We start from the raw sequence: 14,007 nt of genomic DNA, 5'->3' as shown, positions 1-14,007 counted from the left end.
TCTCTCTCTCTCTCTCTCTCTCTCTCTCTCTCTCTCTCTCTCTCTCTCTCTCTGACGACCATGTTCAACAGACCTGGACTCCGGGCCTCGCCGGTCACCACTCAAATCAGATCTACGGCATCGAAATTGCAAGGAGGCGAGGAAGAGAGGAGAAGCCGAAGAATGAAAGGATGAATGGTGATCAAGGCTTCAATGAATCAGACCAGATCTGTTGGCGTTGAAATCGCCAGGAGGCAAGGAAGAGAGGAGGAGATGAAGAATGAAAGAAGCTTCACCGAATCTGACTTTAATTCTTCTTTGATCTCTACAACTTGGTTTACTCAAAGACTCATTGGAATTAAAACTCATAGCTTTGAATTTGACAGCAAAAATTGATCATTTGTAGCTAATTTGTGCTGCTACTGCTTGTTGCTGCTATTGCATTCTGCTGTGTGTTGTTATTGCATTCTGCTATGTGTTGCTATTGCGTGTTGTTGTGTGCTGCTATTGCTTGTTGTTGCTGCTGCGTGCTGCTACTGCATTCTGCTATGTGCTACTGTTGTGTGCTACTACTGCTTGTTGCTGCTACTGCATTCTGCTATGTGCTGCTACTGCATTCTGCTATGTGCTGCTACTTCGTGCTGTTGTGCTGCTACTTCATGCTGCTGTGTGCTGCTACTGCGTGCTGCCGTGTGTTGCTACTGCATTCTGCTATGTGCTGCTACTGCATGCTGCTGTGTATTGCTATTGTGTGTGATGTTGCTGTGTTCTATTGTGTGTTGTTACTGCGTGTTGATGTGTGTTGTTACTGTGTGTGTTGTTGTGTGCTGCTACTGCGTATGTTGTTATTGTGTGTTGTTGTGTGCTGCTCTGGGTTGCTACTGAGTGTGCTGTTGTTGTGTGCTGCCACTGCATGTTGTTGTTGTTGTTGATGTGTGTTGCTACTGTGTGTGCTGCTGCTACGTGTGATGTTACTGCAAGTTGTTGATTCATGTTGCTGCTACTGTGTGTGCTGTTGTTGTGTGTTGCCATTGCATGTTGCTACTGTGTGTGTTGTTGATATGTGTTGCTACTGTGTGTGTTGTTGATATGTGCTGCTACTGCATGTGATGTTTTTTTTTGAATTGCATGTTGCTACTGTGTGTGTTGTTGATATGTGTTGCTACTGCGTGTGATGTTTTTTTTGAAAGGGAACTACTGCGTGTGATGTTGTTGTGTGCTGCTATTACAAGATGTTGATTCATGTTGCTATTAGTAGCAGTAGCAAAGCTTTCGCCCTCTCTTATGACTCCTTCATTGTCTTAGTCTTCAAGCAGTAGCAGAATTAGAGAATTGTCCAAGCATACTTGTGCTACTACTGGGTCGTTAACCCATGCTGCTACTACTTCTACTGAGATGTTAACCCCTGCTACTACTTCTACTGCGATGTTAATCCACTGCTACTACTTCTACTAGAATTAACTGCTACTATATTATACTAAATTATTGAAAACATGCAACTGTATTCTATTTACTAAAAAATCTCAAAATGAGAGACTTTTTTCTTCTAAAAATATATTTAATTAGTATAGGGTTAGTTTGGTAAATTAAACCAGGACACATGACATGTATAGAAAAGATTGTCCTTGATTGTTAAAAATTATCTTTATTTGTTTAGCAATAACACAAGTGAATTTATTTGTATTTTAAATCCTTGGAGAGAACGTTCACGTGATTTTCTACAGAATGATATACTCCGACGTGAGATGAATAATATATTTTGAAAATTGATTCTTTTCCAAATCGTGTTCTGTTTTGAGTTGAGTGAGTTGAGAATGGAAACCAAAAAACCCTATAATTCATCATCTTCAGCAGAAATCGTAGCGGATATCGAAGAACTCCTCAAGCAGATTCTTGTAAGGGTGCCGGCTCTATCTCTGATCCGCTTACAATGCTTCTCCAAGCACTGGCTCTCTCTCATCTCCGACCCCGAGTTCCGTTGCCGCCACACCCCCCGAAACCCCAACCCCAAAATCTCAGCTTTCTTCTATAGCAAAACCCAAGACGACTCCTTCAAATCCATCCCTCTGGAAATCCCACCTGGGTGGAATCCCTTCAAAACCCTTAACAATTCTGTCCCTGATGGATCCCACTTGAGGATTCTTCAGTCCTGCAATGGTCTCTTCCTCTGCCATATTCCTATCTGTGTTATTATGGTACGAAGAAAGCATTATCCCGTATACCTCGTCAATCCAACCACCAACCATTTCTCCTAGCGTCAACAAATTTGCTTTTAATTCAAGTTATGGTTTGGCTTTTGATCCTTCCAAATCACCTCATTACAAGGTGGTCTGCGTGACTAGCTTCGTGACTAGCTTCAATAGTCATTCTTATGATGGGGAGTGGAAGCATCTCGACACTCCTGACTTGAAGCATTTTGGGTGGACGAGCAGGGCCTTATACTGCAATGGCGCAATTCATTGGATTAGAGATAGTGCGGATGCTGGATTCCATTGGCGGGGAAGGATAGGTGATGATGCATCAGGCAGATGGATGAGAGATGAGGATGATGTTGTACACTACTTTGACATATGTGAAGAACAATTGCGACTCGCCGCTGCCAATCTTCCTGTTCCCTTGTTTGTCCAAAACACTTCGGTAAAGGATTTTGGTATATTTCCCACTGGATGGCCAAGATTGTTTCATAGACATTTTGGGGTGAGCGGTGGCTGTTTGTATTTCATTGAGACTTATGAGCATTGCAGCACTCGATTTGAGATCTTGGAGATGGAGAGGGACTACTCTGCCTGGCTTGTCAAGTATTATGTTGATCTTAATCTGCTAGTCGCAGCTCTTCCTGGACAGGATTGGAACGCTTTTGTTATCTTGGGCCTTTCTCAGGAGGAGGGAACCTCCCAATAATTAGAATTCGATGATCTTTTGTTGCACTTCCCTGGTAAGGTCATATCTTATAATCTTGTGAATAAGACCTTCAAGACATCTGTTGAGTTAGCCGATGAGGAACATTTTCTAGCTTTGGGTCATAATCCTTGTATTCAAGAGGATGCTATTTTTCCATTAATGGAGACTTTAGCTTGTTTGTGATAATGGACTCTATTGTGCTCTCCATTACAATGTAAGTCTTGATTTAGCTATTGCCATGTAAGTTATGCTTTCTAGTAATCTAATAATAACAATGGTTCTTTCCGGATTTATCAGTTATTCATAGATTGTTGTAATCAAATTATGCTTTGTATTTGAAAGTTCTACTTACTAATTGCAGTGGTTCTTTCTAAATTGTCAGTTTTTGTGGCTTTTCTTAATCAGATTTGTACATGAAACATAAATAGATGTAGTTAGATAAAACTAGCATCTCGAATTATGTAGGTTCCTAAGTCTTTTTTCATCAATAGATTCCTAAGTCCTGATATGTGGAACTCGTTTTCCCAGGGGTTTATTGCTAGTGGAATCTAGCAAAATTTAGCCTATCTTTACTGTCCTTAATGCTACCTATTTCTGACTTACCAGAATAGGTATCAGCATTCCCCTATGGCTACCAGTGTCCCTCTTTTGACAACAATTAAGGGGTTAGTGTTTACAGAGACCACTATCATTTGGGTCTGGTAATCCTTTGTCCGGAGTCTGGATCAATAGTAATTGAATTAATTCTACTGTTGCTGTGTCCATATTAATATTTCCTGCATTGAGGATGAAAAGCTTAGGGTGCTGCTGTTAGTTAAATATTTTGATTGCAGATCAAGCATTATTGACTCTCAATCCCACATATTTGAGGAGGTTTCCAATCATTAGGTATATATGATCAAATCTAATAGATATCAAGGGCACATCATATCATTAGGTACCTGCAAATATATGACTAGATCTAAAACATAACCTCTGTGTTTGCTATCTGCTATATGTTTTTAATGTCCGGAGTTTCCTTTGATGATTGCAGTTTATACTATTTATACGGTTTTGGTCCTGTAGAATATATACATTAATGAATTAATCAAACAGATATACATATTTGAAGTCAGTGTCTGCACTCTGCACAACAATTATAATGAAGTCAGTATCTTCAAAACAGTAAAGTTTGTGAAGTGCAGACATGTTACCCAGCTGAATTTGTAAGCTAGTTTTCATGGTTGAATTATCTCCAGGTACACTATGATTTTGTTTAAGCATCCCCCTTCCCAAGTGCAGTGGCACCATTTCTGCTACTTTTTGTTAACTTCAGTTTCTACGAGATTACTGGGTTGAAATGATTTTTCTGTATATCATGTCATCAGCACTCCATACATCTCGGCTTTGATGCTCATAAAAGTAATTACTGATAATTGCAATAGGATGACAACAACAAAAATTTGAGCTGGTTCTGCTGTTCCAAACCCCACGGCAACGGTATGAAAGTAAAGGGGATCCCCACACTACAAACAGTCTGCTTACCAATATACAGAACACTGATGGGTGTTACAAAAGATATGTGTTTAGATTAACTAGACAACTGGTACAAAAAAGTTGTACGGAAAGGGGATCTCAAATTCTAAAGAATCGAGGTTTTCATCCAATATTGTTCATCATCCATTCTACTTCTTGCCTCATGTTGCCGTCTAAGGGCAACGATTCTCCATTTCCAAAGAAGGGCCTTTGCCTTTTCTTCACAGCCAGTGAACTCATACCCATTGGAGAACCAGGGCTTCCAGTTGATGTCAAGCAGCTATCAACAGAGCAGTTGCCCATGCGAGCCAGTATATTTGGGACACTTTTGTTCTCTATTGCTGCAGCAATTTCAGACAAGGATGGCATTTTTATGGTATCAAGTGGAGTCATTCCTTGACAGTCGCTGGAAACCTTAATAGCAAGTTCAGAGAGTTCTTCCTTAGCAGCTTCAAGTCCAGCAGCAGTTGCAGCCTGGTCATTCAGAGCCTTACAAGCTTTCTCAAGTATGGACTGTAGGTACTTTCCCTGTGCTTCAATTCGAAGTTGAAGGCGACGCTGCACCTGCTTACAAGTTAAAGTGTAGCCATAAGAATTTGCTGCTTAAAAGTATATTGCATCAAGAACCACTTTGGGAGGAACTAGAATTAACAGCAGAGCAAAGAGCATTTTACTAGAAGATTTCACAAAAATGGATTAGCTTATAAGCATATAGGTCAAATGACCAATACATAATTATCTTGCTGGGTTGACTACTTGACTATGAAATGTTTTCTCACTAGGAAAATCTGGATGTTGTAACTGTAAGTAATTGGTAAAAAACTCATAGTTATACAATTTCTCAAGCTCTTTGTGGTAATGCAAAAATTCATGAGCTGCAAATTACTAGATAAACAAGACAAACAAAACTAACCTCCAGCTGCTCATGCAGTCTTCTTTGCACTTCCATTTGTACACGCAATGCCTCAGTAACCTGGAAGCCACTGTTTAAAGAACCACCGTTATATGAAAATAAAAAATAAAAACAACTAAGCATTAGGAGTGATATCGGAAAGATCACATACTCATTCAAATCTTGTGCAATCACTCTTGATGAGGTTGCCGAAGACCCAGTGTCCTGACATTCAGCAATGCAAGATGCTGCAATCCCAACTACACATTATTTATATAACTAATAAGTATTACATTAGCCACAATTTCCCACTAGGATCATCTCCTACACAAAACACACATTAAGCAATAAGATCATTAGACAGCTATAGCTGCTAATAATCCCCAGAAACATGTCATTCTGACCACAAGATGCCAGAAATATGATATTAGTATAAACATAATATCTAATGTTTACACAACAATCGCCATGCCAACTTAAAAGAAGTGGTTCCACTTCAAGTAACTGATTTAGAAGTTTCAAGCCTTGAAAGTACATCAACCAAAATACCCAGTGGCAAAGAGAGAAGATGCAAGATGTCAAGAGATAGCAGAAACAAGGATACAAAAAGGCAGTCAGCTGGACACAGTACATTCTTTTTAATGCCCTAAATCCTAATAAAGCTCAGTGTGTAAATAAACAATGGAAAGGGTCAAAACAAAAATGGGATCTTTATGTTGGGTCTTTCAAGTTTGTGATTTTCCTTCCTTTTAATTTAGATCTTCAAGTAGTAGTTAATAATATAGTGAACACACATTTTATTGTTTCAAAGTGCTCAGGGCTAATACCATCCTTTGAATTTTCAGTTGATTCTTTGAACGATTGCTTTCCCAGTCGATATTTCTGCAAGCATAGATCAAGAACATATTGTTAGTTAAAGAATACAAATTTAAAGTAAAATCAGGGAAAGAAACTATTAATGTAGCTAAGAAGAGAAATGTAACAGAGGAAGTTTATTGAATCCTTTATATCTTAAAGACCAGTTCCCTCCCTCCCTACTCACTTGAAAATATGAAATCTATTTATAACGAAATAAATTATCGGAAAGAGAAACAGACCTGAAGGTGTGATTTCAAGTGATAAAGGGTAAGGCCTTTTACTCCCATTGTTCTCATAATGGTCTTAGGTGTCGCTTCTGCAATGCATCCATAGATGGAACCAGATGTCAGGATCACCAGTCAAAAGTTCAGATTTAGAAAGCAAGTTATTCTAGTATACACTGCTGACTAACCACTAAGGATAAATAAATGGGAAAGATGAGGACTCCAGCCTATACAGATTGGTGTTGCTCAAAACAGTGAAACAAGAGTATAAGCCTGAATATAAGATGAACTCTGACATCAAAAATACCTTTGAAGTTGCGGTCCACCTCCTTACCTAAATCAAATGAGACATTGATGACTAAGCTTCTAGTCAGGGAGGGCCTCACTAAATTTGTAAACTTGATTCATATAATGTTCAATGCTTCCTAATTTGAGTCTTCAGATAGAAAATATCCTGCTCCCTCCTTACTGGTTCAATGGTTTTTCCTCGAGCCCGTGTTAAGTTGTGTGTGTGTGTATGTAGTGCAGGATAATAAGGGGAACAAGTTACAAGAGAAGAGCAATCATGATGAAGGCGTGGGGTATATCTATAGATGTGGTTTAAAGTCCTAGGAAATCCTTCTACTTTTTTTTAGAGTAATGTTTTAGCTTTCCTCCCCCATTGATGCAGGCAAGTTTGTCTAACCGGGTAAGTCTCTGTGTTGTATCTCTTTCTCTTCCCTAAACCCAATGGATCCAACCCCAAAATTCACAAAGGCATTGTGAGTTTTATGACTCATAATCATGATTACAATGAGTATGACCGTTGATAACTCAGTCAGTTTTCAACAGTATGATTGCAACCTCAACCCCCAACCAAACCAACAAGAAGGATAAAGACCACCCCATAAAATATAAATCATTACTGAGGAAGTAATATCCAAAAAGATTAAACATACAAGACAAAAAAGAAAGAGATTTCCCCACATTAAATGTTTACAACCACAAAAACAAACCCCAAAAACAGTGAACCACATTAATAGCACCAAATCACCACATAATCCTTAAAAAGGACAAAAATTCATAACAACAACAAAAACCCCATAAAAGCTGCACATTCAATTCAGTAGCAACACTATAAGAAAACCAAGACTTTTAAAGCAAGTAAAGAAGAAACACAATACTCACTGTCAGGGCCACCAAGCTGAGTGACAGCGTCCACAAACCTCTCATGGAGCTCCGCCGTCCACCTCAGCCGCGGCTTTGGATCCGTAGTCAGAACCAAGCAAGCATCACCCGGCAAGTTCGTACCATCCAACGATCCACTAAACTCTCCATGCCCACAAACACCCCCATCCAAAGGCAGAGAATGCATAGCAGAGTACATTCTCTCAAGCTTCCTTAACATAAAACCCACCAAAAGTTGTTCAAAAAGTTATGGAAAATAAATGAGTCACAAACATTAGATGAAATGGGTACCTCGGATTCGGGGCAAGGAGCCCCGAGAGTTGCAGAGGAGAGGAGGAAGAAGAAGAAGAAAAGGGTGTGAGAGAGCTTTGAGTGTGGAGGAGAAAGAATATTGTGATGAGTAGAACCAAGGCATGCGAGGGTGAGCTGAGATGAGCTCAGTTTTCTAGCTTAGACAGCGATGTCTTGTTGCGTCTCTGTCTCACTGCTTTCTTTGTGTATATTTTAGTTTCCTTTTTTCTCTTTTTTTACTGTTCTGTTCTCTGAAAACGGCTAATCAGAGAGATGGGAACCATTGGAACGTGTGGAGTGTCCTCTGGCTTTGGCAGGGCATGTGAAAGTTGTGTCCTTTTTTTTGGTTTAAGTTCTACAATCCTAGATTAGAGAAGAAAAACTTGCTTAGAAGTTTGATGGAACCATGAAGCAACCAGAATCGACTTTTTGAGAATTCGGAGGCTTATAACGAAATTATATATGGTGCCGGAGATACGATGCAACTATAATTGACTTTGAGAATTCGAAAGCAAGTTTTAAATGGCATACAGTGTTTGAGATTTGAAAGAAATTAAAAGCTGACTCAAAATATAGTGTTAGAGATTTTGTTCAACATACATCGGCTTGTTTTTTTTTATCATCAACTAAGCGATCTAATATAATTCTAAAATAAGGATGCATATCATAGTAATACATGTAATCAAATTCGTGCAATCGATTAACAAACTAAATATCACAAATGAATTACATAAAATTTAGATTAAGACAAAGAAGAACCCTGCAGAAATGAGAGATTTACATAAACCAGAGAAGAGCTGCCCTTTACACAACAGTCAACGCCCAGCCACCCACTCCCATAATCCCATTGCCCATCACACCAAACGCCAAACTCGTTTTTCTTGAGCAGTTAAGGGTAAGTTTGATCACTTGCAATTAAGCATGGGATTAGAATTGTCACAAGGACAGGTCCGGACCCCTGCCCTGTTCTCCATGGCACTTTTGTATCCAACAATTATTGACTGGAAAATTAGGGTGTCTGCCTTGCACATATTTTTGGGTCAATACCAAGTTAGCGAATGAGCTTTCAGACAAAAATGTGTTCCAGATTTTCCAATTATGGTGGGGTTTTTCACTTTCTTTCCCCACTTTGCATATCCCACAACAGCAACTGAGAAGGGACATTGACACAACAATCTAATATGACCTTACATAAAAAGCTTTGTTGCAATTTCATTGTTGAGAGAAAAAGGAGAAAGAGACTATTCTTTTCCTATTGCAAAGACAAGAGAAGTTGGATGTGATTTACAAATTAGCCTTTAGAATGAACCAAGCAGCAACCCAAAATGGAGGTGCAAGTGGTCCTTTATATATTTTGAATATTGAGAACAGTAATCATATTATATATGGAGTTGCTAGTTATTCCTTTGCTAGTTAGGAGGGACAAGCCAGATAATAAATCAAATACAATGTGATACTACTCATCAACAACTTAATTATCAATGTAATTGAGGCATGAATGTGATTACTGAAAGGCACCCGAATTTTTAATGTATAGCTCAACAACTTAATTTTATTTTTGAACGAGGCATGATTTCTTGTTTTTTAATTTTTGATCAAAAAGCAAATTTTATTGCTTGGAATAAGAATTACATCAAGGAGTTAATAGTTGTCTCCTTAAACCCATCCACCAAATGGGAAGAGTACCACACTCCACTAACAAATAAGAAAATCACTCAGCAACAACTATATGAATTAACTAATCTAGAATGATCTGCCACCAGTAAGTAGGGAATTCAAGCTCCAACGCTTTCCTTGCTATCGTGTGCACTGTTTTGTTAGCCTCTCTTGGTGCATAGGTCTAGCGACACGACTCAAAACACCTCATCAGAAAATTCGCCTCCTTCACAAGTGCACCATCCACGCTGAGGTTCTCTTGGGAAGAATCCAGAGCCACAATCACTTGTTGCGAATCACTTTCCACCTCAACCCTTGCAAATCCAGCTTGGGTACAGAAGTGAAGTATGTTAACCAGAGCAAGGAACTCACAGGAATGAGGACTTAGAAAACTTGTTCTAGGCGCAGCTAATACACCAAGACAATCACCATTCTCATTCTTGCAAATAGCACCAGTTCCAAAGACTCCATTTTGGTGATCCAACATTCCATCAATATTTAGTTTCACTACTCCATGTTCATGTCTCCTCCATGCCACCTCTCTACCCCTCTTGCCATCCACATTGTGACGCTAAGCCTTCCTTCCCTCATTACTACTCTCCTCCTCTTTGCAATGCACTTTCTCAAACACCTCCCACCAAGCCACAACTTTAGAATTAAAACCTTCCACCAATAAAGCTTGGCCTCCATGAACCTTCCTATTTCTTTCCTGCCAAAGATGCCACGCAATAACACCAAACCATTCCACCTCCATACCTCTAGCTATTGAACATGTAAGAACAACCCAAACATATCCTTCTCCCTCCAAACCTTACAGACTTCCCTAAGAAAGGTCTGTTGCCAAACCTTTCGTGCCCAAGAACATTCCCATATGACATGAAACACTGTTTCATCCCGGCTACAACACACCAAACACTTATCACCCTACCCTATTTGTCTTCGCCTTAGTTCAGTCCCACAAGGTAAAAATTCATTACATGCTCTCTATAAAAAGACCTTAACCTTTCTTAACCTTGTTGGGTAAATTCAGTCCCTAAAGTCTCTTCCATCCATCATGCACAGCCATTACCGGCTCTACTTCTTGATTTGACCCCCTTCTATTCTTCTTCTTCAAAATCCGCCATCCAATACCCTGATTTAACTGAATATCTCCCACATTTGTTGTAATGCCACACCAGCCTATCAACACAATCTTGTTTGGGAGGGCAGTATGCATGCACATTCCCTTTAAATTATTATTTTCTTCAATAGAAATGAATATCTAGGTACCAATTTCATACCGTCTTTCTTCTTTTTTTACTTTTTCTTTTTTGATAAAAAATTATTTATATAATATATCAAAACTTCGATCGTTAGGAGTAACTGGTAGTGGACATAAATTCTCACTCACCTCCCTACCTAAAATACCAGCTATTATAATGGATAGTAACATATAGGGTTCAACTTAACTTATTCCAAAAGCCTCGATACATCCTTACAGCCAACTTCAAGAATAAACAATTCGTTCCAACATCATACACTATGCCAAAATATTCATCAGACGACAGTCCAGGTCTGTCGTCTGACAGTTTTTTTTATATCGTCTGAGGCTGTGTCGTGTGATTGACCTCAGACGATAGTTTTCCACCGTCGTCTGATATCTGTTCAGACGACATATCTTATGTCGTTTGGAAGAAGCTGAATCTGGAAGGTTTTAGAAAAATATGTCGTGTTAATGGATTACATACAACATATAAATGTCGACTGAAGCCAAAATAAGGAAGAAATTAATGATGTTTACGTCCTCTTATATTTATTCATACTATAGATAAATGTCGACTGATATAACGTTCAACGACAAATAAAACAAAGATATGTTGTACTATGAGACTTTTAATGACAACTATATGTCGTCTCATATTGTCAAACTACTAGGCGCTATATCATCTAGAGTCCAACAACAATTACTTGTCGTTTGACTTGTCTTGAGACCACAAATGTTTAACTTCTCTAGCCATAATATCTTGTCTAACCACATATATTTGTCGTTTGAAAGAAGAATAGTAGAGGTTTGTCAAGACTTTTGTCGTGCCATTGTGTACAGACCACATTTAAGTGTCGAGCGACGGAAGAGTTATAAAAGTTTGTCTTGTGATTTTGCTTGACTTTACATATATATGTCGAGTTAGGTGATATATGTCAACATATTTTTATCCTTTTATGTAGTGTTACGAGTTTTGGACCTCAGTTTTCTGTAGGTTAATAGATAGCAAATTTAATATAATAGTTATTAGATGACATTTTAATGTAGTGTTTTGATTCGATATATGTCGTTTGATGCTCTGTGGCACTACACTTTTCTGAAGTCTGTATGAAGAACTGAGTTAATTTATGACGTTTGATGTAGATCAAGATGACATATTTATGAATATCGTTTGATTGCTTGTCTCGTCTGATTGGCTACAAAAGTATTGTTCATATGGTCATATATATAGAAAATCAAATAGGTAGCTAGCTAGTCAAGTTGTAGCCATTTCTAAGTACAACATACACTGCCTTAAACAAAACATAGAAATGTAGCTAGCTAACTTGTATCCATCTCCAAGTACAACACACTGCCCTTAAACAAAAGAAAACTATGTTGACATCAATAGAGTTGTTCAACATAGCAACCTAGCTATAGCTAGTTGGCATCAGACCGACAGAAAAGGATTGAGCACTTAAGTGTTTAACACCATCCAAAATACAGAATATCAGTTCCTAAATTTAGGCGAACCTATCACAGTCTGATATTAGTTATTCGGAAACTGCAGCACATACTTAGCCCATTCCCCTCGGACCACGTCAAGTTGTTGGGTAGTGTAAGTCAGACCAGCTTTGGTTCCCCACTGCAACAAGAAAACAATGCAGCATATTGAGTTTTCCAGTGTATCATCAGAAAATACAATTATCAATTCATCCATTCCATTGTAATAAAAAATACAAGAATAAGAATTAGTGTCGGCACTATAGAAAGTGTAACTATTCAGTGATCCATCTATCAAATGGAATGAGAAGAGACCAGTAAATACAAGGTTTTAGGTTCATAATCTCATCATGCAATTTTTTACATAAAGATGTTGATCCCAATAGCTAGTTCATTAAACTTGAAACACCGATGTCAAAACAACATTAATAAGCAAGTAGGGATATAACTTTGAAATTGCAGTACCTTTTTATCAAGGTCAAGGTCGTTGTCCTCCAAAATTTCTTTCATGTAGCGCATAACATAATAACCACAACTCACGCCATCATTTTGTATCGGAGCGCCCTGAAAATATATAAACAAGGATTATCAAACGTGACATACATGATTAGGGAGAAATTTTGAATAATGACCTGTTTAAGGATCTTAAATTGATTTTTAACCAAATTTTCTGAAATCTTTGATAAATGACCACTGGTTTGTGACCAAAAGTCTTAATTGCCCTTATTAATATTTTGTGTAACCTATCTCAAATTCTTGAACCTCCATCTTCTTTTTCGTTGTTTTTTTCAACCATTTATCATTTGGGTCCGGATCGGGGGACATCAATTTTTACACAAACTTTGACACACATTTTCAGCCTTTAGATTTTAAAATATTCAACGGTGTAGATTAATTAAGGGGATGATATCAACACACATAAAGGTGACGTGGCATACGACATGACACTCTATAATTTTCATAAAATATTATAATTACAAAACAAAAACAAAATCAAAAAGTCAAACTCTTTTCATTAAATTTAAAGAGAAAATTAAAATCTGTAGAATCCTACTCTAACTATTGAAGAAGAAGAAGAAACGAGCAGAAGACAAAAAGAAGCACGTACAAGAACAAACACGAAGTTCATCCTTCTCTAAGCTCTTATATATATTTTCAACGAAATAGCTAGTTGGAACTAAATAAGATTCACAGCAAACAACAGGTACGTATTGATCTAGCTTTTTTTCTTCTTCTTTTAGTCTACTGTATTATTTAGGGTTTAGGTATAGATCGACTTGGTTGCAAAATTTATGTATATACGACAAATTTTCTAGTAAGGAAACTCGCGTTCGAACTTTCTTTACTCAAAATTGAGAAAGGAGCACTTGTTTCTCTGTTTAAGCTTGATCGATGTATGCCATATTAATCTACAGTCATGCACAAGAAGCATGTATATATGAGAAAGATGCATGAATCAATTGACCTTACCTGATATGATTTCAATTTGAAAGCATGCGAAATAGCCTCTTTTTTCGTAGGTCTCTTAAGTAAATACAAATTTGAATACAGTTTCATGATTTGAATGCATGTTCTTGCTATTTTCTTTAAATGTGCATTGGTCTGTTATATACAGCTTTGTGTTTCAATACTTGTATATACTGCATGCTAAAACGGTAAAACCAACTTGAATCACGCATCGAAACAACCAGTATATATATAATTAAACTAGCCTAAGACGTTTATTAACAAAGCTGTACACAATTCATGTTTAGTCCCAAGAGTATGATTTGCAAGTTTGTTGGCCTATTGTGTAGATT

General features: G+C 37.9%; 1 protein-coding gene across 1 annotated transcript; it reads right to left on the bottom strand.

The window, feature by feature from the left end:
- Positions 1-3,957: 3,957 nt before the first annotated feature.
- Positions 3,958-7,916, bottom strand: LOC101302357. The gene is made up of 7 exons (XM_004299060.1): positions 7,828-7,916; positions 7,537-7,744; positions 6,385-6,461; positions 6,115-6,169; positions 5,460-5,547; positions 5,309-5,378; positions 3,958-4,959 (listed from the first exon to the last, which is right to left on the bottom strand). Exons 2-7 carry the CDS (start codon positions 7,733-7,735, stop codon positions 4,519-4,521), a joined length of 930 nt encoding a protein of 309 aa, XP_004299108.1. The 5' UTR covers positions 7,736-7,744; positions 7,828-7,916; the 3' UTR covers positions 3,958-4,518.
- Positions 7,917-14,007: the final 6,091 nt, after the last annotated feature.

The sequence above is a fragment of the Fragaria vesca genome, linkage group LG5, assembly GCF_000184155.1.
Source record: "Fragaria vesca subsp. vesca linkage group LG5, FraVesHawaii_1.0, whole genome shotgun sequence".
In the NCBI taxonomy this organism is placed as follows: Eukaryota; Viridiplantae; Streptophyta; class Magnoliopsida; order Rosales; family Rosaceae; genus Fragaria; species Fragaria vesca.
The sequence above is the reverse complement of the archived record's forward strand: the minus strand, read 5'-3'. Positions and strand labels throughout refer to the sequence as shown.

Coding starts and splice junctions, on each gene's coding strand:
- LOC101302357 (XM_004299060.1), bottom strand. CDS start 7,735: ATGTACTCTGCTATGCATTCTCTGCCTTTGGATGGGGGTGTTTGTGGG. Junction 5,548..6,114: donor AACTGAAAATTCAAAGGATG/GTATTAGCCCTG, acceptor AATAATGTGTAG/TTGGGATTGCAGCATCTTGC. Junction 5,379..5,459: donor ATTGCACAAGATTTGAATGA/GTATGTGATCTT, acceptor TTCTTTAAACAG/TGGCTTCCAGGTTACTGAGG.